Here is a 22,078-nt window from a genome sequence, read left to right on the forward strand (position 1 = left end):
CATGCAGGTGTGTACTGTCTGTACTACAATTTAGGCATTTAGTACTGTATATGTGCATGAAGAGAGAATGTGTGTGTGTGTGTGTGTGTGTGTGTGTGTGTGTGTGTGTGTGTGTGTGTGTGCGTGCACACATGCATGCGTGCGCCATGTGTGTATGTGTATGTGTGTGTGTGTGCGCACGCACACATGCATGCGTGCGTGCGCCGTGCATGTATGTGTATGTGTGTGTGTGTGTGTGTGTGTGGGGGGGGGGGGGGCGACATGGGGGTGGGGGGGGTCATGTGAACACAGTGTTCCAGGTCAATGCTGTAAAAAAGGCACAGCCTCCAGACCAGAGAGAGAGAGGTATGAGTCACCGGAACAGAGCAGATTGCTAGCTTGCAGAATTCATTAAGACACGTGTAAGGTATATGGATTTCCTCTGTCAAAAAAAAAAAAAAAAAACAGAATGAAAAAGAAACCTTGGCCGTTGTTGTACCACACAGCTCCCAGGTGAATCGTCAAGTAGCTTTCCATACATCCTTAGAATGACAGAGCACATTCTAGTGTGGCTGATTTATGGGGGCCTGGATATACAAGAGGAAGTTAACCTAAGGCATCTTGGCCCGACGACTTTTCAAAAACAGTCCTACTACAGCACCGGCGTTTATAAAAAATATATAGGTCCCAAAACTGGCATGCACACACGCGCACACACACACACACACACACACGCACGCACACACGCACACACGCACACACACCCCCACACACACACACACAGGCTTTGATCTCCTATTCATATAGAGGCTGAAGGTCGCGTTGCCTTGTTTTTCCCAATCTGACAATAAACAGGTCAAAATAACTTAATTCGCCATGTAGGTGTTAGCAGTGCAAGTTCAAGCATAATTTAAAAAAAAGTTATAGATGTTTTAAATGTGAGCCAAATGTTTCACTTTCAGTCAGCATCTTCCTGTGGCTTTTATCAGTGTAGCCTCTTTATAGTGGTGCCACCCAGTGGACATGAGATAATAATACACATTTTATAAAGAGGGGTACTACCGGTATTAAACATAGAGTTGTAAATATTAAAAAGGCATTAAAGCATCAGTATCTTGCGACTATATGTTGCTAAAAGAAAAATGTATCAGATATGCTGCATGGTTTCATCATATCACAACACAACGTTGTTTATAAACGCCAGAATTGTGTCTTTATTTTATATTAAATATAAACTGATCCAGGGTAATTTTGTTACGGGGTTACTCTCTAAGGGGTCCCTGCGGCGCGTGTAAAACACAACCTTGAAACCGTGAACTGATCTGAAATCAGCCACCCGCATAGATAACAGACGTTCACGTAAGACGATAGAGTAGTAGACGAAGCAAATCATATTAAATACCTTCCGCTGTAAAGAACGCACTATGCGCAGTTGTGATGAGGCCACATCATCCCATAGCCCGGACAGTCGGTAGCACCGTGATTGGCTTATTGGTTGTCAAGCAAGCAGACAACGTTGTCGAATTTGAAGTTGACATCAATTTCAACAAATTAACAATGATGACAGTTTTGTTGTTGTTCCATTTTATATGCTTAATTTATACACATTGTAGAGGTTGTCTCTTGTGGAGGATAACTTTGGAGATGTTAAAATTCTCCCTAGACCATGTGGGTTTTCACGTCAAGGACCCCGCGGCAGGAGGCAGAGGCTCAGAGCGCAGACCCCCATTTGAAAATATATGAGAAGGCTCTAGCAGTGCTTCTCAATCTCAACAATTTAATTTCAAGGACCCCCGGGCTCCAGTTTGACATGCATAAGGCTACAGACAGTACAGACAGACGGTCAGACCCCCATTTAATGGCATTTCTATCTCTGAGTGAGACCCCAATTTAAATTGTAAAATCAATGGAGTGTACAAAAATACAAAATGTTACCATTTTGTACACACCTATATAATTTAGCTGGGGAACCCCTGGACTGCTGCCCTAATTATTTCTCCAGTCCAGACTCGAGTCCAGGTCATAGAGTAGGTCCAGGTACATACCTGTCAGGCCGCAGAACAGGATAGCGTCCAAGCAGAGCAGAGATATTCCTCTTCCATGGGTTTGTTTGTAGTTGTACTGTACTTGTAGTGAATGGAAAAGTTATCTAAACAAAAGTAGCTGCAGTTAATGTTATTATAGAAAATTAGAAATTCTAGAATTTCTTTGGACAAAAAAAACACAAAAGTTACTCTCCTCGCGGCTCGCGTCAGGGCAGCTGACCACTTACGTTTTCCAGACAACCACCCGACCAATCGCAGGGCGCTCGTTCCCCCGGGCTATGGGATGTAGACTCTACCTTTGTGGGAGGCCTCCATTTTAGCGAGCTTACGGTAAGAAAGGTTGTTTCATGACTTTGTAACGTTATCAAACCGTGGACGTTCACCGTGTTCAGTGTGTGTTGTTGTCCGTTAAAGCTGGATTTACTTAAAAGTGACCCATTATTTTCACAGAATAGATGATGTTAACAGGTCACTATTGTTGTGTCTGCACTAGGGGCTAACGTTAGCTAATCTTAGGGCTAGCAGATAGCATTGTTTATATAAAATTAAAGTGAACGTCTGTGTTTGTAATGGCAGGGACGGGTATCTATGATAAAAGTCGATGTACAGATCATCATTATTATTATTATTACAACAACTCATTACTAGGAGAGGGTGGGTAATTTAAAATGCTAAAATAATTTAGTAGAGCATTATATAATAAATGTACTAGCCTACTGTGCCTTTGAGCAGGGCAGTGAATATTGAGACGTTTTACCAGTGCAACATTCCCATTGTGTCGTTCTGTGTGCACCACCTGTGACAACAGGATAAAAGAATGAGATATAATTGAGAATGTTCCATACATGTATTCATAAACACAGCCAACAATCGGGTCATTTTCGTGGATGGATACATGATACATCTCGGCGGAATTCTTATTTTACAGCACTCCGTGTGTGTACTCACCACCAATACATTGCTGCGACTTGTCATCTATAGTTCCATATCCATTTGAAAGTTTTGGAAGAAAATGTGTCAGTCAAATTAAATATCTCTACTTTTCTATGAGATAATTTCCACATTTCTCTGTACATGACAGGAGGGTGACATTCACACTAATCTGAACATTCCTTTCAAGAGCACGTGTGTACCGTAATTGACGTGTGTTGCTGTTGGTGCAGGGACATGTAATTATATTTGTCAATTAGTGTCCCCCCACACACATGCATACATATTGATGCTGTTGAGTGCTGCTGTTAATGTCATCCTGCCATATAGATTATAGAGAATGTGGTCTGCATGGATCTGGCGGAAAAGTGGTGATATTTGACCAATTACACCTTTTCTGACAGATGTATTATGAAATGAGGGGATGACCTCAAGTCTATGCAGTTAATTATTGGACTACACACAGCACTTCAAATTACAGTAGAATGCCATTGAGATTGATCCTTCCCCAACAATGTGTGTTCTGTGTATAATATATGTAATACATGCACTCACTGTAGGGTATATCAGACATAATATTCTAGGGCTACAGGAGGATCTATAGGCCTTCGTTCACAATTCAGCTAGACACTAATTAAGTTCATGCCCTTTGTTTTTTTGCTCTGTAGTTCTGATAAAAGCATGGATGACGGAGTAGTAAGGCTGTCTTCTAAGAGTCATCATGAGAACATCCTGGGCTCCCTTCATCAGCTGAGGCTGCAAGGGCAGCTGAGTGATGTAACCGTGCTGGTAGATTACCAGGGAGAGGCGGAGGAGTTTCCAGCCCACCAAGTGATGCTCGCTGCATCCAGTGGCTACTTCAAGAGGATTCTCCTCTCCCAAGATGCTGCCCCTAGCAAGCTATTCCTCTCAAACATGCACACAGCAGACTTTTCCACGTTTTTGGAGTTTGTGTACACTGGAAAAGTGGAGGTGGCCAGAGACAAGATCGGCGACGTCCGAGAAGTGGCGGCGATGTTGGACTGCACTGATCTTTCGGAGGTTTGCAGCGAGGCCCTGGACGCCGGACAATTGGAGGAGCCCGCAGCAGAAACCTTAACTATGGATGAGGACAAATCTAAGCTGGAGGGTACAGACTCTGAGGCGACACAGAAGACTAGGACAAAGAGACCACCTAGACGGGCCACCCGGAAGCGGTACCTCTCACCGAAGAGCTCGAAGAGAGGGGAGGGCACTTCTAAAAGGTCTAAGGTGAAAAACACTGTCAAGGGTAAAGATGAATCCACACGTGGCGAGGAAGGAGGAGGAACGCGGCTCAGCAGCAGACTGGCTGGTCGTAAGGTCCTTGTGAGGGTCTTAAAGCGTGAAAGAGACAAGGCAGCCAAAGAGGGTTTGGAGAAGAATGCCGACATGGACACTGCTGTTGAAAATACAGCTGAGGATGAGGACAAAGCTCCACTCCAGGAGAATGACGAGGTTTCACAGGATGTTGTGCCTGCCTCTGACGATGAAGATGATGAGCCAGAGGAAGACCCTGGAGATCCTCAAGACCCTCTGTACCTGACCTTGAAGGAAGAGGAAGGGGACGGGGAAGCACAGAGGATGCTCAAAAGAGTTTCCAAGGCCCAGTTTGAGTGTGAGAAATGCCAGCGGACATTCCACTACGAGAGAAGCTACATGAAGCACATCAGGTGCGACATACTCATCGGTTGCTGAAGAGTTTTATTCTGAATGTTTAAGTCCTAACAAGTCCTAACAGTTTGAGACTGCTAATGAGACTGACATCACATACAGTAGCAGCATATACTGTACATTCTGCTTTATATGGCATGTTTACCCTTTTATAATGCTCAACATCAAATATATATTTGCATTTATAATTATATAAAGCATGGAATCATGTTCCAAGTCCAATTTCATCCCAATGAATCTATAGATGGTTAAATAATTCTTTATCTTAAGCATACAATCATGTCAAATAAGCAGTGTCTATAAAGCACATTTGCACATACTTAAAGCACATTTCACTTTGAGTCACATTCTATGTAATAATAATAGAGCACAATTATACAATACATCATTTCTATCGCTATGTGACACATTCAGATGACTGACAGCTGTTTTCCTGTCACTGTGGTTCCCACCAGCACGTACCATGGAGTGAAAGCAGAAGTTGTATATCGCTGTGAGACCTGCCAGCAGACCTTTCGCAACCGCGGCAATCTGAAGATCCATGAGAAACACGTGCACAGTGACGAGCGGCTGTTCAACTGCCAAGTCTGCACCAAGACCTTCAAACGCAAGAAGGACGTCATCCGCCATCAGCGGCAGGTGAGGAGGATTATGCTGCATTTGGCCAAAATCAGTCCAGTAACAGTTTTTTGAGTGGTGTAAACCACTCCTACAACTGGCTTTGTTAGTTTACGTGTCTGTCTGTTTGTCTGTCTGTCTGTTCGTATAAAAAAATGAGCATGGTTGCTATGGTCACCCAGTTCACACGGGTGTGATTTCATTACGTCAGACATTACGTCAGACCACAGCTGATCAGTCTATATAATACCTTACACCACTCAGTTCACACGGGTGTGATTTTTCTTTTACACTTATGTGATTGACAATCAGTGTTCTGTGACTTCTTCATGAGACCAGTTTCTACCCGCACGCTTTTCACGTTTTCCTGGTTCTTCTTTGTATCGTTTGGAACGAACAGGTGCACGAAGGGGGCGGTCAGCGTCACATGTGTCCTCTCTGTGGGAAGGCGCTCAGCTCAAAAACTGCCCTGCTGTTGCACGAGAGAACGCACACCGGCGCCAAACCCTTTGAGTGCACCCTGTGCAATGCCAAATTCACACAGAGCTCTGCCCTCAAAATGCACCACAGGTAAGAGCTACTGGCCAGTTCTGCACTTGGTGATGAATGATGAGCCACTCAGGACTGATATTCACTCTCTTCCCCACCTTTCTTTTTGTTTTGTCTTTTTTTAATATTCAGGACTCACACAGGAGAGAAGCCATTTGCCTGTGACCAATGTAACGCCAGGTTTACCCAGAAGCACATGCTTTCTTATCATAAGAGATCCCACACTGGTGAGAGATGTCGCAATAACTTTCTGTTTGTGTAGTACCTCTGGCCAGTTGTGAAGTAGATGTGGGCTGGTGTTAACATTTTTTATCACAAGGGTTTTTTTTATATTGATTTACAAACCTGACTGAACCGGTAACACAAGCACAGCTATTGAGTGTTTACATTGGTTTCATCTTTCATCAGCTTCAAATTTAGAATGTCGCCATATTGGCACAGTATTTATCTTCTTTTACAATAAATCTGGATGGCTACAGGATAATCGGGGAAACGTTCACAGGGCATCACAGGGGCGTTCCCTGTTTGAGGCTGGTTGGAACCGATTATCTGCATCTTAAGCCTTCCAATTTGCTCACAAACCCATCAGGGCCACTCTGATAATCATAAAATATGTTTGATATTTATCTTGGAGCGGAGAGCTGCTTCTGGGATGCGTTTTAAACACATCTGGTGGAATCACAAGCATTGTCTAGAGCAGACCATATGAGCAGAGTGGAGTGTGAGTAAATACCACTGCATGCTGTTTTCCTGCAGGCACCACACAGAATAACTGATTACACTGGATTAGTCAAAGTATACAGATGTCAAATATCCCCACCACACCTCTGATGGGGAGGAGTCCTCTTTTGAACTGGTCCTTATCAACAGACAACTGGCCCCATGGGTGCTCATGACAAAGCTATCTTACGCACACAGCACCATACTAGACGTCATCGCATTGTTCTAGTTTGTGTTTTTGTCTGGTGTCCTAGGAGAGAAGCCCTTCATGTGTGAGGCCTGTGGGAAAAGCTTTGCGTCCAAGGAGTACCTGAGGCACCACTCCAACATCCACACTGGCTCCAGGCCATACAAGTGTGAACAGTGTGGTCGAGGCTTTGCTCAGAGAAACTCTCTCCATCAGCATCTAAAGATACACACAGGTAATAACCGTGGCTCTGCAAGAGGCTAGCTGTCTATGATGGTCTGTGTGTGTGTGTCTCTGTCCGGAGCTAATCTTGTGAATCGCTGGATTGATTAGACCACATTCGTGTAGATACTGCCAGTAGGCTACAGAAGCACCTCCACTAATCTTTTTCACAAATTTTTTATACTGTGAAATATTTCACTTTAAATGTATAATAGAAAAAGGGGCTGGGATCGTGCAGCATTCATGCTACTGACAAAATAATTGAATCATGTCATGTTACTGATGAACACATGAAGTCCAAGATCCACATTTTTGTGTGGATCTCAAGACATACTGTAAATACAGACAAACCATGTCCTAAATCCATCTGCACATGCAAAAACAATGAGTATACATGTTGTCATTTTCACCGAGGCATGTCTGTTTCCTGACTGGGAAATCAGGATTTATTTTGTCATTAGTTTCTTCACTGTCTCTATATCTCATCTGGCATTGGTAGGCGAGCGTCCATACAGCTGTAAGGAATGTGACAAGCAGTTTACCCAACTCAATGCCCTCCAGAGGCACCAGCGCATCCATACAGGGGAGAAACCCTACATGTGTGGCCTTTGTAACCGCACCTTCACAGACAAGTCCACAGTTCGCAGGCACACCATGGTGAGATACTGTATATTCTTTCTATATTTTGGGGACATTATTGCCCTTTAAGAAACGAGCAGTTCTCCATTGATAATGTTTGACATGATAAAATATAACATCAGTGCATTAAAATCCAGACGCATGACACAGACGCCCCCTGGAAGAATTACCTGGTGGTGCTGGATGGAAATATCGAGGACAGGAAACCCCAAGATTCCTCCAAGGTGAAAGCAGCAGCAGGGGAGAATGTAAGCAGTGTTGGAAGCGATGGCGCCGGAGGCAGCAGCATCAGTGGTGCGTCTTCGGCCCAGAACACTGTGGTGTCTGCTGAGCCGCTAGAGTCGGTCACTTTGTCAGCCAACTGGGCCAGTCACGGTGGCCTGGGTGGCATCATTGTCATCCACGGCGAGGTCCCACCAGGGACACAGTTCCAGCCCATCATGACCACCGACGGCACAGGGGCTAGTGTCATCTCCATAGACGGTTCGACCATCTCCGTCCCTTTCTCTATACCCGTCTGCATGGCCCACCCTCTCCCTGTGTCCTCTGCTGCCGTCGTGTCTTCTTCCTCTCCCTCCATACCCGTCTCGGAAGCCACGCTGGCCTCTGTTTCAGTGCTCCCAGCTGTGTCGAGCGCTTCGGTCCTGGAAGCCGTTGTCTCGCAGACCATTTTGGCCCCGGCTCACGAGGCGGACATTTTTACCACCGACATTCAGACTTTGATCATCGGCGAGGAGGAGTGTGATGTGGAACAGCCAGCCACCACAGACGAGCAACAAAGGACAGCAGAGCAAATCAATTCTGAGGAAACACCAGAGGAAGTCCCCACTGACAATACTGAGATTTGTGTAAAATCTTAATCGGGGTGTCAAACTAAATCCACTTCACTTCATCTTATCAGTAATCTTAATGTATTTTGTACCTGGTTGATTATGTGACTGAAGCAATGCTTGAAGGTATCATTTCAATGCAATGTTCTGATTAATGGGCAGAAATGCACCTACTTTATCAGCCTTGAGTGAAACTCATATTTAATTTTGTCTCAGACTGTGGCCACACAATCTAGAGTGTACTGCAATTACTTTGAAATATATCTAATGAGCTGCACATGGCATGGCATTGCCGTTTGATGTACAATAAAAGTTATTTAAAGCAAATCGATATCCAGTAGATGTCATCATTGCCTTTGTAATGAGCAGCAAAAAGACAAGGGGTTGTTTGGGAGATAAATGTCTTTAATTTTGTCCATTCGAACAAGCATACAGCTCAAGTTATAACAAGTCCACTGTTATTCTTTCTGGAAGAAGCTTGATAAGTAGGATGACTGACTCTTTAGTAAAAACTTTGGTGCGGCTCACTAGTACACAAAGTACAACACTAAACTATACACAATGGCATGCTTAGTATGCTTAGCCATTTGGAAGGTGCACTACATTAGCAAACCTTCAATCATACGGCTAAGTTCACAATACAATACAGCACAATATGAGTGGTGGGTGATGGTGTATTTTCTTACGTAAAAGAGTAAGGGAAGCCTTGAGAGAATTCTTCATTCAAAAATACAGTTTTTCCACAGATAAACTATAAATCATGGCTTATAGATTCACACATTCAAAATTAATATTACACTGGTCGATCCACTCACAAATAAGGAATAGTATGTTCAGAAAATGCATTGGTGTGAGATAATTGAGTAATGGGTGTCCTAACAGTCTACATTATTTTTGCATTAATCTTTTGTGAAGTCAAGTCTCTTCCTGTTGGAAACAAGAGTATTCTATTTTTATGACTGAAATAACTTTAGTTGAAAGAACAATTCTGATATTAAGGATGTCATTCTGTCTACCTTGGACCCCAAAAATACACTTACTGATAATACATTTGTCAAATGGAAGCCATGCACAATAGGCATTGGATTGACAATTAAACAATATCTTGTAAAGAAAACTATAAATACAATAAATATTTAACAAAAACTACATAGAAAATTATATTTGACTAACAAAGAACTGATTGTACAAATCATGTCAATACTAACATCAGCTGCGCCTCTAATGCCACATGAGGTAAGCCCCTGGGATCACTTCTTATTAACAAAGGGGAAATGCAGCTTTAACCACTTAAACCCTTATGTTATGCTTTGTTGACCGGGATTCCCCAGGGGTCTATGCTGTACTTGGTCCCCTTTTTTCTCGCTCTACAAATCTCTACGGCAAAAATAGCAGATATACAAGCTCAAAACGCATCACAAGTTCACAACACGTGAGCTTGTAGATCTGCTATTTTCACCGGACGTTTGTGTAATTTTTGCAGAATGTTCAACTATTATGATAAACAGCAACTGAGGGTTTGCGTCTAGACTGGCTTTCAAGGCGTTGCAATAGGGAACCCACACAGAATCAAAATACAACATGTGTAAATTAACAGAAAATACTCCTGAAATGATCTATGGATTGCAGCAGTTAAGAATTCTGATGTACCCTGTAAGAGGGGGACCTGGGTTGGCTAGTTCACAACAAAAAGAAAATGTAATGAGTGAAGGGGTGTTTGTGAGTGAGGGTTATGCCCGATTCATACTTTGATGCACATTGTGTCGCACACTGCAAATAGCCAATTTACATGCTTGTAGATCTGCTTTTGTAGGTGCGTGACACCAGTATGCAAAGAAATATAACTCAGGCTTTAGTGTTAGTGTGTAGGTGATGGGGTAGCATGCCGTTATGGAGTCCACCCTCCATGCTGCGTTTGCACCCTGTGGTGTCTCTCTCCCTCGTCACTTGAGGTCCCCTTCGTCACCCTGGATGGACTTTTTGATGCGCAACAGCAGGGTGGTGTGCCACTGGTCCAGACGAGAGATGGAGTCATAATCCTTCACCTACACACAGATGGAGAAGGCGGTTTATGCCGATATTGTATTTTACAATTATAATAATGTTGACGTGTTTAAGCCTGAAAAAGCCTTTTGTGATGATGAAGGCTGCAGATGTAGTGTTTTCTGGGGAAGTTTTCAAAAGGGTCAACAAGTTTATGTTGGGATATGTGCCAACATTTCAACGGTGAATCCCTAGTTTTGGAATAAAGAGGCATTGCTTTATCAAATTCAGTGTTGTATATGCCCGTTTCAGAATGGACAAAATTATTCTATTACAATACATTAATTATTCCTAATACAGAATGAGATCATATCGACATCGGTTTATATCAGCCATTTATTATATCGATATCGTCCATCCCTACTTTTGATGCACAAAATGGGCACACTACTAAGTAGAAATCACCCGTAAGAAGAAGGCAGTGTCAAGAGTCAGGCAGCATTCACACTGGTTCTGCACAATGAGTATATTAACATAAAAACTGGATTTTTGCTTTTAGATGACATGAAATGAATACAATTAATTATATATAATTATGGCCAGGCGTATTAATTAGAATTCTTGAATGTATCTCCATTTTATAAACTGTATATATTATCATATTCTTGTTAATCCATGACACAGCAGAATCCAACTATTGACAATGAGGCAGTGAGTTTTACCAGATCCATCCATATATCCAGTTTGGTACTAGGGTGGAATTAATATGTTGATGATTTGGGGGCCCTGTCATGTTATAATACGGTAAGACAGCAGCAAGAGTGATGAGATTTGATCACTCACTAGAAGACAATATACACAATGACTCATGGTCAGGAGTGTTATTATGAGTGATGTAAACGAGACCTAGTTTTAGGGTGGAAAACTGCACAACTCTCACAGACTTACCGCGTCCGTGAATGCCTCCGCATTCTGTTCCTCTGTGGCATCCAGGAGTTTCTGCAAAACAGGAAATGTAGATTAGCCGACTGACCTGCTCTCACTAGTAGGGCTAACAATATAAAATAACTAAGAAATGTGTTATGTTGTTGTGTGTATGTTTGTGTACATTGTGTACACTTGAAATTTAATACCATAGTTTAAAAGCATGAGTGTTCATGCAATGTGCCAGAACAACGCTGGCAGTTTTATTTCAGGGCAATACATTGTGGGTTCAGATCATTCATGTCTGGATAGCTCAGTCAGTAGAGTTCTCGTCTTTGGACCGCAAGTTCATGGGTTCGATACTGGTCACCGCCAACTCAGCGTATGAGTAGTAGCACAGCTTGGGTGCAACATGTCGTGCGGGAAGTACTGGCAGCTGATGGTAGGTGCGGCGCTCCACCACCTCAGCAATCCACCTCCCAGGGGTCTAGCGCATTGTTACGGGGACAGACTCCTGTGCGTTACCGGCTGATACCTACAATAAGCCACTCCCGACCTACCTACCTACCTCAGATGATTCCACTATATGGTATAATAATTATTAATTATTAACTATTAATTCGGACACCACTACAAACGGACAAACAGACATCGTCATAGAGTTAAAAGTACAAAACAAACACACCCTTCTGTTAAGTATGAACAGATAGGTACCTTCAACAGCTTGCATTCCCTCGAGTCTGAGAAGGCTGGAAACATCTCCTCATACTTCTCAACGGCGATCTGTGGAGACAGAGATTTCTTTATGGGGTGTTTCCTGCGTTACTGGAACAGGACATCAAAGAGTGACGGGAAAGATAGACACGACAGCAAACACAGGAATCATAACCTTGCCGCAACGTGGTCGAATAACGGAAATATCTACAACCTCATAATGGGTCGCAATGTTAAATGATGCGAGTAATTAATTTAAAAGCACTTTTTATTGGTTTATGTGCCATGCGTGTGTGTGACCTTCAGACCGGTTTCACCGTGCAATGCAAGTCCACGGGGAGGATAATTTGAATTATAGATGTTTTTAGTAGTAACCATTGAGTTACATCATGGCAAGACAACTACACAAACCAAAATTCTTCTTTTATTCTTTACTCAGAGCTCCGTTAGCTGCCATCAAAGCAAGCAGCTACTCTTCCTGGGGTCCACAACAAATTAATACAAAATTCTTCACTCACATATAACAAAACATATTAAAACATGAAACAGTCGTAATAAAAACAGTAAGTACCGTAAAAAGAAGCATCACAACCCATCAAATAAATAACATTTCTTCGATGTTACTTCGTTCGAAGCTTGATTTTTTACTATGAAAAGAATACCTAAAGAAACACTAATTGTGTGCCAACCTCTCCTCTAATGAGCCATGAGAGACCGACATGCAATTTCTCAGTATTCTGCCTCACACCCAATGGACAGTGCAGTCAAGCGCAAGCCTTGCAGCTTTATTCTGAGCTAATTGAAGCTTACACAGATGTTTTTTGTCTGCACTCGACCATACTGCAGAGCAGTAATCAAAGTGCACTGTCAAGGCTGGGGTAAAAAAAAAAGATAAACACCTAATGCATGATATTCCTCTACCTATTTCTTGGTCACTTCTCATCATACTGTCTGGGAGTGAGTTACGTACTCTAATTCTGTTCTGTTTCACATGGGTTCTGCCCTCTATCACTCAATCGCTCTATGGTTGCTTAACGATGTCCGCAATTGAATAAATCACAGAATCATTTAACAAGTCATACTGGTGGCAAGAACTTGCCTTAGCGTTCAGTTCGTCCACAATAAAATGACACAGGGAGGCTTTGAAGAAGTACTCTTTTGCGCTGTATTTCAGTAGTGGGTTGTCCATAGTGTTGGCTCCGACCTGCACAAACACAAAACAAAGACGTCACGCAAGCAGAAAGAATACGCTTATTAGCTCTCGCAAGCTAATAAGCCGATCGGCTCACAAAGTACAAAAATAATACTATAGTGGTCAGACCTACCTGCTCATAAATCTCAATGGCCTTCTGGTACTGTTCCAACTGAGCGCTGTAGGCACCCACCTTCAGCAGACACTTGTTGGCAGAGCTAAGGCAAAGACAGGGCACATTGAGAAACTGGACTCAAAGCATATAGTTGCCGTCTGGCAGAAACCTTGTATGCCCATATTTACTTTTTATGTAAATTTGTCGAATGACAGTGTCACAGAAAATAATCTACAAGCTCACGAGGCACTGCATCACGATGTGTTGTGAATTTGTGGATTGGCTGTTTCACTCTTTAAAAGATGTTGAAAATGTTTGCAAGATAATTGCAAGACCAAAATAGGGAGATCAGGTTGAAAGTTGAATGTCTGAATGTGGGCTTTTAAAAATATTTAACCAATGAAAAGTATTAACAAGAGCTTGTGACTAATTGGATCCATTGGAACACAGGTTATTTTTTCCATTTCCTGAAAAGTTTTGGACAAACAAGGTTATGTGACCTGCTGTGTTGCAAACAAAAGAAAGCCATGTCTTGGTATCATCAATGCATCACATTGTTCAGCTGAAAGTCACATTATTCCTGGCAGACAACCACATGATCCTAGGATTAAGTAAACATTAGGCGTGACTCTCCTCTGTCCTCCATCGTGTTTTCAGGTTTAGTATAAAGACTGTACATTTTAAATTAGTCACAGAGATAATTCCCCCAAACAAAACTTCTACTACAGCATGGCTCGCCAAGGTCCCAGGACTCCTTGGTACCTCGCTCCGTTTTTGACACGAAGCCAACAGCCTAATTTGCGCATAAATCTCTGTTGCTGTATGATCATCTGTGTCATAACGCTACAGTACAAGCACATTATGCCTAATTTATACTCCGTTGTAGGACACAGTATAAATCAGGCTTTAGAGTGGCTGGCAGAGGAATAATGAGTGCTGACACTAATGACATAAAGAGGAAGCTCAATGATACTGTCGTGACAACTAGAAAAGATCCTTAAGATAGCCAATCCCATGCCTCGCCACTAGTACGAAAACTATTCAACATTCATCTGGACAGGACAGAGGAGCGCACAGCGAGCAGTCAGAGAATGAGAACCATCGCTTATGTTTCAGTGCAATTCTATATTTAGACTCAGACAATTAAGCAGTATCATATTGTAATTGTATGTATATAATATTGTATTTGTTTATTTAAAACGTGTAAAGAGATAAATATAACGTGTGTATTCTGTATATCCATCCCTTATTGTACATATTATTATTGTAGTACATTTCCTATTGCTTTAACGCTATAATGATTTATGTGGTGTGGAGCAGAAATGGTACCTGTTTGACTCCTCTCCTTTGTAATAATCTGCTGCCTGCTCATAATGTGCAATGGCCTGTAAAAAAAAAGAAAGGAAGATGAACTTTAAAGAGATCCTTCAGATGAACAGGTTTAACCACTCCCATGTTAACCACTCCCATGTTAATCACTCCCATGTTAATCACTCACCATGACTGATTAAGACTCATTTCATGATTACAGTAGAGTACAAACACCATATGCATGTGCAGTAAGCATGCACAGGGTGGCATCATGCATACTAACAACTCATGCATGTGATTGTCATTGTACACCAGTGGTTCTCAATCAGTGGTCTGGGGACCACCAGTGGTCCTTGAGGGGGTTCCAGGTGGTCCCGAAATGATGGAAAGTTGGTAAACAAATGGGCCCTTATAGATCTTTAACTATTGAGAGTGTAAAATGAAACCAAATTGGTTACATTTTTGTTAAACATCTGCATTACTTAAATTACAAGAAGTCTACACAATTAGAGAATGTAAAATAATTGTTATTTTGATCAACGTTTGCCTGTTATCTCTCCTATGGTACAAACATCAATACAGCATGGAATTGTGGAGAAAATCATATCCAAAGATGACAAAATTCTTTAGTCTTGGGTATGTGAGGCTAAATCTCATCAAATGGTGGTCCGTGGCTCAAATGCAGAATAAATAATGGGCCTTGATATGAAAATTGTTGAAAACCACTGTTGTACACACACAGTCACATAAAGGAGGTACACTCCTACGTAACACATCCACCCACAAACACCCACCTTTTCGATATCCACCAGTTCGGACTCGTAGATCTCTGCGATGCTGATGTGGTGCTTGGCTGCGATGGTGAACCTTCCCTGGAGATGGAGGGAAAAATATTTACTAACCCAGAGGCGCCACGCAACCCTCAAGTAGTACTGCTACTGCAGTGTGACTGACAGGTGACACAATGTCATGCTACACTACACACATCTCTAGAGATGACTCAAATCTGTAAAACATGTTCACAATAATGCAGGTGTATTTAATTAGAATATTTTGATTTTGCAAGAGGATTCTGGTCATAGGGAAAAGTATCTTGTCAGCACAACAATAAACAGATGTGCACACCATTCAAGAAAAGCGAAGGCTAAATGAACATGAATGAAGATATGCAACATAGGCAGAATGGCTAGTTTGTCTGTCTGCATGCATCTTACCATGTCTGTGTATATATCGATGGCTGCATTTAAACACTTGATTGCCTCTATTGGCCGCATTAAGAGAAGAGGAGGGCACAGTTAAAGACATGCTGCATTGGTTAGCTTTGTTCAAATCAGACCGATCCTGTACTTATGTTGTACAACAAATAGGAGACACGATCTACAACAGGGTTCCCCAATTAATTTTCCTCAAGGGCCATATTTTGACTAGGGTACCAGGCTGGGGGCCGAGTCCGCACGCGTGAGGTCGAGGTCTTGCCCTGAAAATTCATTTCCATTTGAAAAGGATGCCCAGTTTGACATGCATAGGCTACTGACCCCCATTTAATGCCATTTATATCTGGGACCCCCTCCCAAAAAAAAAAAGAAAAAAAAAAGAAAAACTTTTTTTTTATTATTCTTCTGCGGGCCGCAAGGGGGCGCTCTGCGGGCCGCAAATGGCCCGCGGGCCGCCCATTGGGGAACCCTGATCTACAACCTCACAACGGGTCACAATTGTGAGCTTGTAGATTCACTACTAATTTCTGAAAACAAATCCTTACCCTTGCCCACTAATACGGACTGCAACTACATATCCCACTGCTTTTGGCAAACTAATAAACGGCTTAAATGAGCAGAACATTTAAAATCGACCTCGTGCCTATGAAGACGTTCAGATCGATTGGTCAACCCAGTGAGGAGTATGTACGGACTGACTAGAGTTTTGTATGGGGTTTACCTATAATGACATGCCCAAAATAGGGACGTCGGGTGCAGCACAGCACTTAATGCCATGCTGAAAGTGTGACTAAAAACACAGAAATGGAACTACTGTATAATTTTAAACCAAAGGACTGTTCATCTCTTCACTGGACATAAAGGCAGAATATACTGGATAAACTAGTAATACAGTGTTATGAAAGAGCCCTGTGATCTAGTAGGGACAAACAGAGGTTATAGAATAAAAGCCCACAGCATCTTCCTTCAATCTCCTATGACAAAACTTGATCTGCTGCCTATGGAGGTGGGGGGTGGGCATTAAAGGCCACATATGCATTCTGCATAGCAGACACACACTTCAGAGACAGAGCAATAAACAAAGCAGCACAGGGGACAAACAGCACAGGGATCAATTGAAAACAACATCCAAATGAAGAGCAACATCTTCAACACATTCATCACTTGCTCTCCACCAGTAAGGTGAGATGGACTGAAGAACGGAAGACAACGCTTTTGCCTGATAACGAGGTCACAGGCTGGTATCTGCAGTCTGTGGCTGAATGTCCTAATTTAACAATTATGTTACGTTGCTGCAATAGGCTCAGACCACCAGGGGACCTCCTCTGAATCTCTGAGATCCTCTCACCTACTCTCTCCCTCTCCATTTGTCCACAATCACAATTCTTTCGTGTTTTCTCGCACCATAGACGTCAGTGGAATCGTGATTTCAGATCCCTTGCCTGCAGTTTGAGTGTTTCCATAGACAATGGCTTATTATTAGTCGGGACAACGCTCCACAACGCTCCACACGTCCCAAACTCTTCTCCCTTCTGGCTCCAAAACTATGGAATGCACTTCCCATCACAGTCAGAACTGCAGCCTCACTCCCAATCTTCCGCCGTAGTCTGAAAACCCACCTCTTCAGACTCCACCATGGCCCGTAGCACTTGCCCTAGCCTAGCCCCTTAAATAGCACATTATGTAGACTTAGATAGTATTTTAAACAGAGTTATAGCTTGTTACGTAGACAGCTCTAGAATTGCACTTTATGTAGTCATAGCACTTTATAGTACACATGTATAATATATTATATAGTATAGTATGTATAGTTTACATAGATACTCCACTGTTACGTTCTTAGTTTACGCATGATTCATGATAACTACTTTTTATATATGTGATGTATGCCATGCTTTTGTTATTGCTTAATGTAAGTCGCTCTGGATTAAGAGCGTCTGCTAAATGCCTAAATTGTAAATTGTAATTGTAATTGTTTGGTTTGCGAGAGGGAGGACGGGACACAAAGATGCTAATGTAATGTAAGCAATCTGTCAGGGAAGATGACAGAGAGACAGGTTCTGTTTGAGATTTCCTCCCATTGAAGGGGAGTTTTTCCTTGCTCATGGGGGAATTGTTGGGTTTTTGTAAATTTGCTTCTCTTCAGCAGTGCCACTGTCATTGTCCTCCCTGTCAAGTGACAGAGAGGGCCCATGCCAACGGTGGAGGTTAGCAGTGACAAGAACCATAGTACACATGGGGGGAATTGAGAATTGTTTGAAGTTGGGAGAAAATGAAAACCATCCAAAATTGTTTCAGGAGAGAGAACGAGTCATGTCAAAATGATAAACATTAAACCTGTATATAGGTCCAGGCACTCTGGGTGGACAGAGATTCCGCCAATGTAGTTGAGAAAGGTGAGCAAGGCTGTCCTTGTGACCTGGCATTTTATGTGTGATAAAATGATGTGGTTTTGGCCACATCATGTGTTTACATAGGCCGAGTAACAGCCAATAATAACTATCCCCTTATAAAATGCTCATTATGACACGTCTAGAACTTTATTTGAACATTACAATGCTGATTTTATAATGATTTAAGGCTGTATTATATTGTAACTTATTTTATTTCTCTCTACTATGTATGTTTTATACACTGTTATGTTTAACCCAACAATGATTGTATTGCACTGAAATGCACTACTTTCTAATGCCTATGAATGAACACAAACCATGTACAACAAATGTAGCTGCAGCACAACTGAAAAATGTCCTACTGTATATATTTTTGTATTCTAGGATTTATACGACATATATACTGTACAACAAATACATTTTAGAATGTCAGTATCGTACACAAATCTTTTAATGAAAAACCTATGTACCGATGTGATGTGAGGAGGTGGTTTAGACATAAATGTAACGAGGAAACTTCTCATCTCACCATTGGGGTCTGCCTTTTTGAAAGCGTTTCCTGCATCGATGTAACTGACGGCACAGTCATGTTTGTTCTGGAGTTGCATGTGCAGGCGAGCCGCCTTGCAAAAAGCATTTCCAGCACCTGGACACAGAACACACAGAAGAGGTTATGAAGCTGGTGATAAAAACAAAACAAATGATCCCTTGTAAATCGTGTAAATGTAATAAGATGATAATGATCCCACAGAACAGTACAGTACTGCTGTACACATCGACCGTTTACTTTTTGACGGTTTGTCAAACAGCCGCCACCTTGTGCATTTTCAAGTTTACAAGGGACCAAAGTGTAAAAGTAAAACCATAATGTGAGAGTTGTATAGTAGCTACACATAGTAGATTACAATCTATAAGCGTAATAATAATAGTGATAATAATAATGCTGCAAAGTAGTTTGTTTTGCACTTAAAGTTTAAGAATTTCTTTTTCATTTCCAGTATTTCCATTTGGCCAAAAAATGCTAGTCGACATGCCAGAAGCCAGTTTGCTGATGCAGGGTATTTTACCTGTATAGTCGCTATTCACCACTGAACACCAAACAGTGATTTATGCAGCATTGTTCACAAACTGCTAACTTTCCATTAATACGCTTTGAATTCCACTTACTGCTGGTCAGAAATTGCTTATTGCAGCTTCATACGATACGTACATGCATGTATGTACGGAGATAGCTTACATTGGACATAATGCATATAGCGCATATCACCTTTTTTGTGTGCCTTGAGGGATGTTCAAAATTGCTGTGCTTTGCAGATATACAGTCTCAAACAGTGACAGTACGTTTTAACAGCGGGAGACCAATGGCGAGCGTCGCTTGAATTTCATTGGCTATCGCCCAATCGCCGGGCGACGTCGCCCAAAAGATGAATTATTTTGATCGTTCCTCCGACCACTTTTCAACAATCGCCTGCTATCGCCTCTATCGCCAGTAGTTGCCGGGTCCCCTTGACAAATAATGCACTTCCGGAAATCCGTCCGGCTGTCGTCCGCTGTTAAAACGTACTGTAACTCTCCCCATGAAATTAACTACTGCAACGATCTCTCTGGTATGTCGGAACTTACTACTTTGATTAAATGTACTGATAATTACAACTTGATGTGTTTGTGACAACAATACAGGTGTCATCATACCGGTCCAGTTCTTGGCCATCTTGAACATGTTGGCTGCTCTGCAGTACATCTCACAGGCCTCTTCGACCTTTTTATGCGGTCCGCTACTCAAAAAGAAAACAGAGAAAGGAAACACACTCAAACACATATTTTAACAATAGCTCATTTCTCGGCCACAACAATTCACACTAACGTCAAGCTTGTTTGCCTGTCAATATTCATCACTGTAAATCTCACTGTGGCTTTATCCTCAGGCACAAACAGGGAACCCCCTGGGAGCCCTCTGGCTCTGAAGCTGTCATCCAATCAGGACAGTAGACATCACTGCTGCAGCTGCCTGGCCACTGTGTGTGGACAGTCTGTCTAAAGCTCCTCCAGAGTGAATAAGCACAATACCCCATGACAACAGCATCATCTGGGTCACCTACCACTGAGGGTTGGAAAACAAAATACTGAGTCACGGAGCCACTGGCTGTTTTATGTTTTGTCCTTGGATGCATCTTACTCACTGCGGTTCAATTCTTGCATGCATTAATTATTTTACTTTTACTCTTCATGAATACAGTCATTAATACTGTATCTATATTATTATTATTATAAATTGCATGTTATCATGAAATGTTTGCAAATCAAATAAAACCTGGACATATTGGGGTATTTACCTACAATTTCGAAAGGGAAACCATGTAGGTTAACATCAGATCATGTATTTGCTACTTCGGCCAAAAATGACTTACTTGGGGGAATTTCAACACATAAAACCATGTAAATAGTGATTAAAGGCTCAATCTAAAGATTGCTTTAAACATTCTTAAAGGGTTTGATTTGTAGATAGAAAATATGGGATTTTCTTAACCCAGTCATAAATCAATGTCTGTTTTACTCATGTGTTTACAGACCTTACACACATAAACAAAGCCATTGCAATGATTGCACCCCCATTTGTAGTCCTTCAAGAGATGTGTCAAGCCTGTTTTTCCACTGCCATCTTATAATGTTGGTGGTGCAGGCTACTAATGTAGGTTCGCTTCAGTTACAGCTTCATAGTCATCTCAAATATGGCCGAGTCTGACATGCATAAACCATTTTGTTTACATGACCATGCAGCTGCTGCCTACCCAGGCTCATTCATTGATCGCATAAAACGTCTCCCTGTAATCATATAATGCAAAAATATAGCTCAGCCACCTATTTGTACATACACATATTTGTCAGATCTCACAAGTGCACAGAAAACAACATTTAGAAAAAATGTCTGTGTAGCTTGTCATGATCGAGCGTCTTATGCTAACATTTGACCAGAGAGCTACAGTAGCTGCTTGTTTGGTGCAATGATCCCTTACCCTCCAAACATCCCTCCCATGAGAGAGCCAGATGATTTGATTTTCTTATCGGCATCAGCCATTAGTTGAATCGCTTCCTTTTCCTTCCCGGAGTTGTCCATTTTTGCTGTATTCAATGCAAAACACCAGCTAACAAACAGTAAGGTTTAAACGGCACAGGATTCAGCTTTAGCTACTAGTGCGGATTACACTCGATGGATGGGATGGATGGGTTTATGATGCGTAGGCGTGCACCCATAGAGGGCGTGCACCTTATATATATACTCTATGGCGTGCACCCACCTGGCTTTGGAGATCGCGAAGCATTATGGGATTTGACGTTTAGCATTGCAAATAAATAAGCCAGGTTTTAATTTAAATAACATAAATTATCCTTAGTTTTTCACATGAACTGAAAGTGTGTTTTCTGTAAGACGGATACTGTTTAACTGACTTTATGTTTATTACGTTTGGTTTGTTTTCACACCTCCACATTACAGCACATCACATTACATCACAGTACCAACCTAGCCGTAGGCCCACATCCATTTATTGGACAGCAGATGGCAGTAAAACTCCAGTTTCCCATTCAGTGTGCTGGGCGCGTTTGGAAATAATAGGCGAGTGCGCTCCCGGTGCGCATTTCTGAACTCACCCGTCCCGTAGTGTACACAGATGGCTGTCACTCAAACAAACAAACAAACAAAAACTAAAAGGCATTATTTTAAAATAAAATAAAATAAATAGTCATACTCAATAAAATACATAGCAACTGCCGCCCTACCCCCCAGAACGGGCGCGGCTATGGCATTGATGACGCACGCACGT

General features: G+C 42.0%; 2 protein-coding genes across 3 annotated transcripts; one reads left to right on the top strand and one right to left on the bottom strand.

The window, feature by feature from the left end:
- The first annotated feature begins 1,909 nt into the window (after positions 1-1,909).
- On the top strand, positions 1,910-8,723 carry gzf1 (GDNF-inducible zinc finger protein 1). The gene is made up of 8 exons (XM_079527069.1): positions 1,910-2,354; positions 3,623-4,645; positions 5,102-5,285; positions 5,665-5,834; positions 5,946-6,040; positions 6,788-6,955; positions 7,442-7,599; positions 7,719-8,723. Exons 2-8 carry the CDS (start codon positions 3,636-3,638, stop codon positions 8,439-8,441), a joined length of 2,508 nt encoding a protein of 835 aa, XP_079383195.1. The 5' UTR covers positions 1,910-2,354; positions 3,623-3,635; the 3' UTR covers positions 8,442-8,723.
- A 72-nt stretch (positions 8,724-8,795) lies between these two features.
- Positions 8,796-21,517, bottom strand: napbb (N-ethylmaleimide-sensitive factor attachment protein, beta b). Of its 2 annotated transcripts, XM_079527072.1 has the most exons (11): positions 21,272-21,517; positions 19,950-20,032; positions 18,787-18,903; positions 15,865-15,911; positions 15,445-15,522; positions 14,669-14,724; positions 13,358-13,442; positions 13,132-13,236; positions 12,033-12,101; positions 11,343-11,393; positions 8,796-10,456 (listed from the first exon to the last, which is right to left on the bottom strand). In XM_079527072.1, the coding sequence occupies exons 1-11, from the start codon at positions 21,370-21,372 to the stop codon at positions 10,355-10,357; spliced, it is 894 nt and encodes a 297-aa protein (XP_079383198.1). In that variant the 5' UTR covers positions 21,373-21,517; the 3' UTR covers positions 8,796-10,354. The 2 variants fall into 2 exon arrangements, with proteins under 2 accessions (XP_079383198.1, XP_079383199.1); XM_079527073.1 differs by lacking the exon at positions 15,865-15,911 and having other exon boundaries at positions 21,272-21,488.
- Between the last annotated feature and the right edge of the window lie 561 nt (positions 21,518-22,078).

Source organism: Electrona antarctica, assembly GCF_951216825.1.
Source record: "Electrona antarctica genome assembly, chromosome: 17".
In the NCBI taxonomy this organism is placed as follows: domain Eukaryota; kingdom Metazoa; phylum Chordata; class Actinopteri; order Myctophiformes; family Myctophidae; genus Electrona; species Electrona antarctica.

Excerpts from the sequence above, each read along its gene's own strand:
- napbb (XM_079527072.1), bottom strand. The coding sequence starts at position 21,372 with ATGGACAACTCCGGGAAGGAAAAGGAAGCGATTCAACTAATGGCTGAT. Across the intron at positions 18,904-19,949 it reads GATGGCCAAGAACTGGACCG|GTGCTGGAAATGCTTTTTGC; the intron begins GTATGATGACAC and ends TTCTGTGTCCAG. Across the intron at positions 12,102-13,131 it reads TGGACGAACTGAACGCTAAG|ATCGCCGTTGAGAAGTATGA; the intron begins GCAAGTTCTTGC and ends CTGTCTCCACAG.
- gzf1 (XM_079527069.1), top strand. The coding sequence starts at position 3,636 with ATGGATGACGGAGTAGTAAGGCTGTCTTCTAAGAGTCATCATGAGAAC. Across the intron at positions 5,286-5,664 it reads TCATCCGCCATCAGCGGCAG|GTGCACGAAGGGGGCGGTCA; the intron begins GTGAGGAGGATT and ends TGGAACGAACAG. Across the intron at positions 6,956-7,441 it reads GCATCTAAAGATACACACAG|GCGAGCGTCCATACAGCTGT; the intron begins GTAATAACCGTG and ends TGGCATTGGTAG.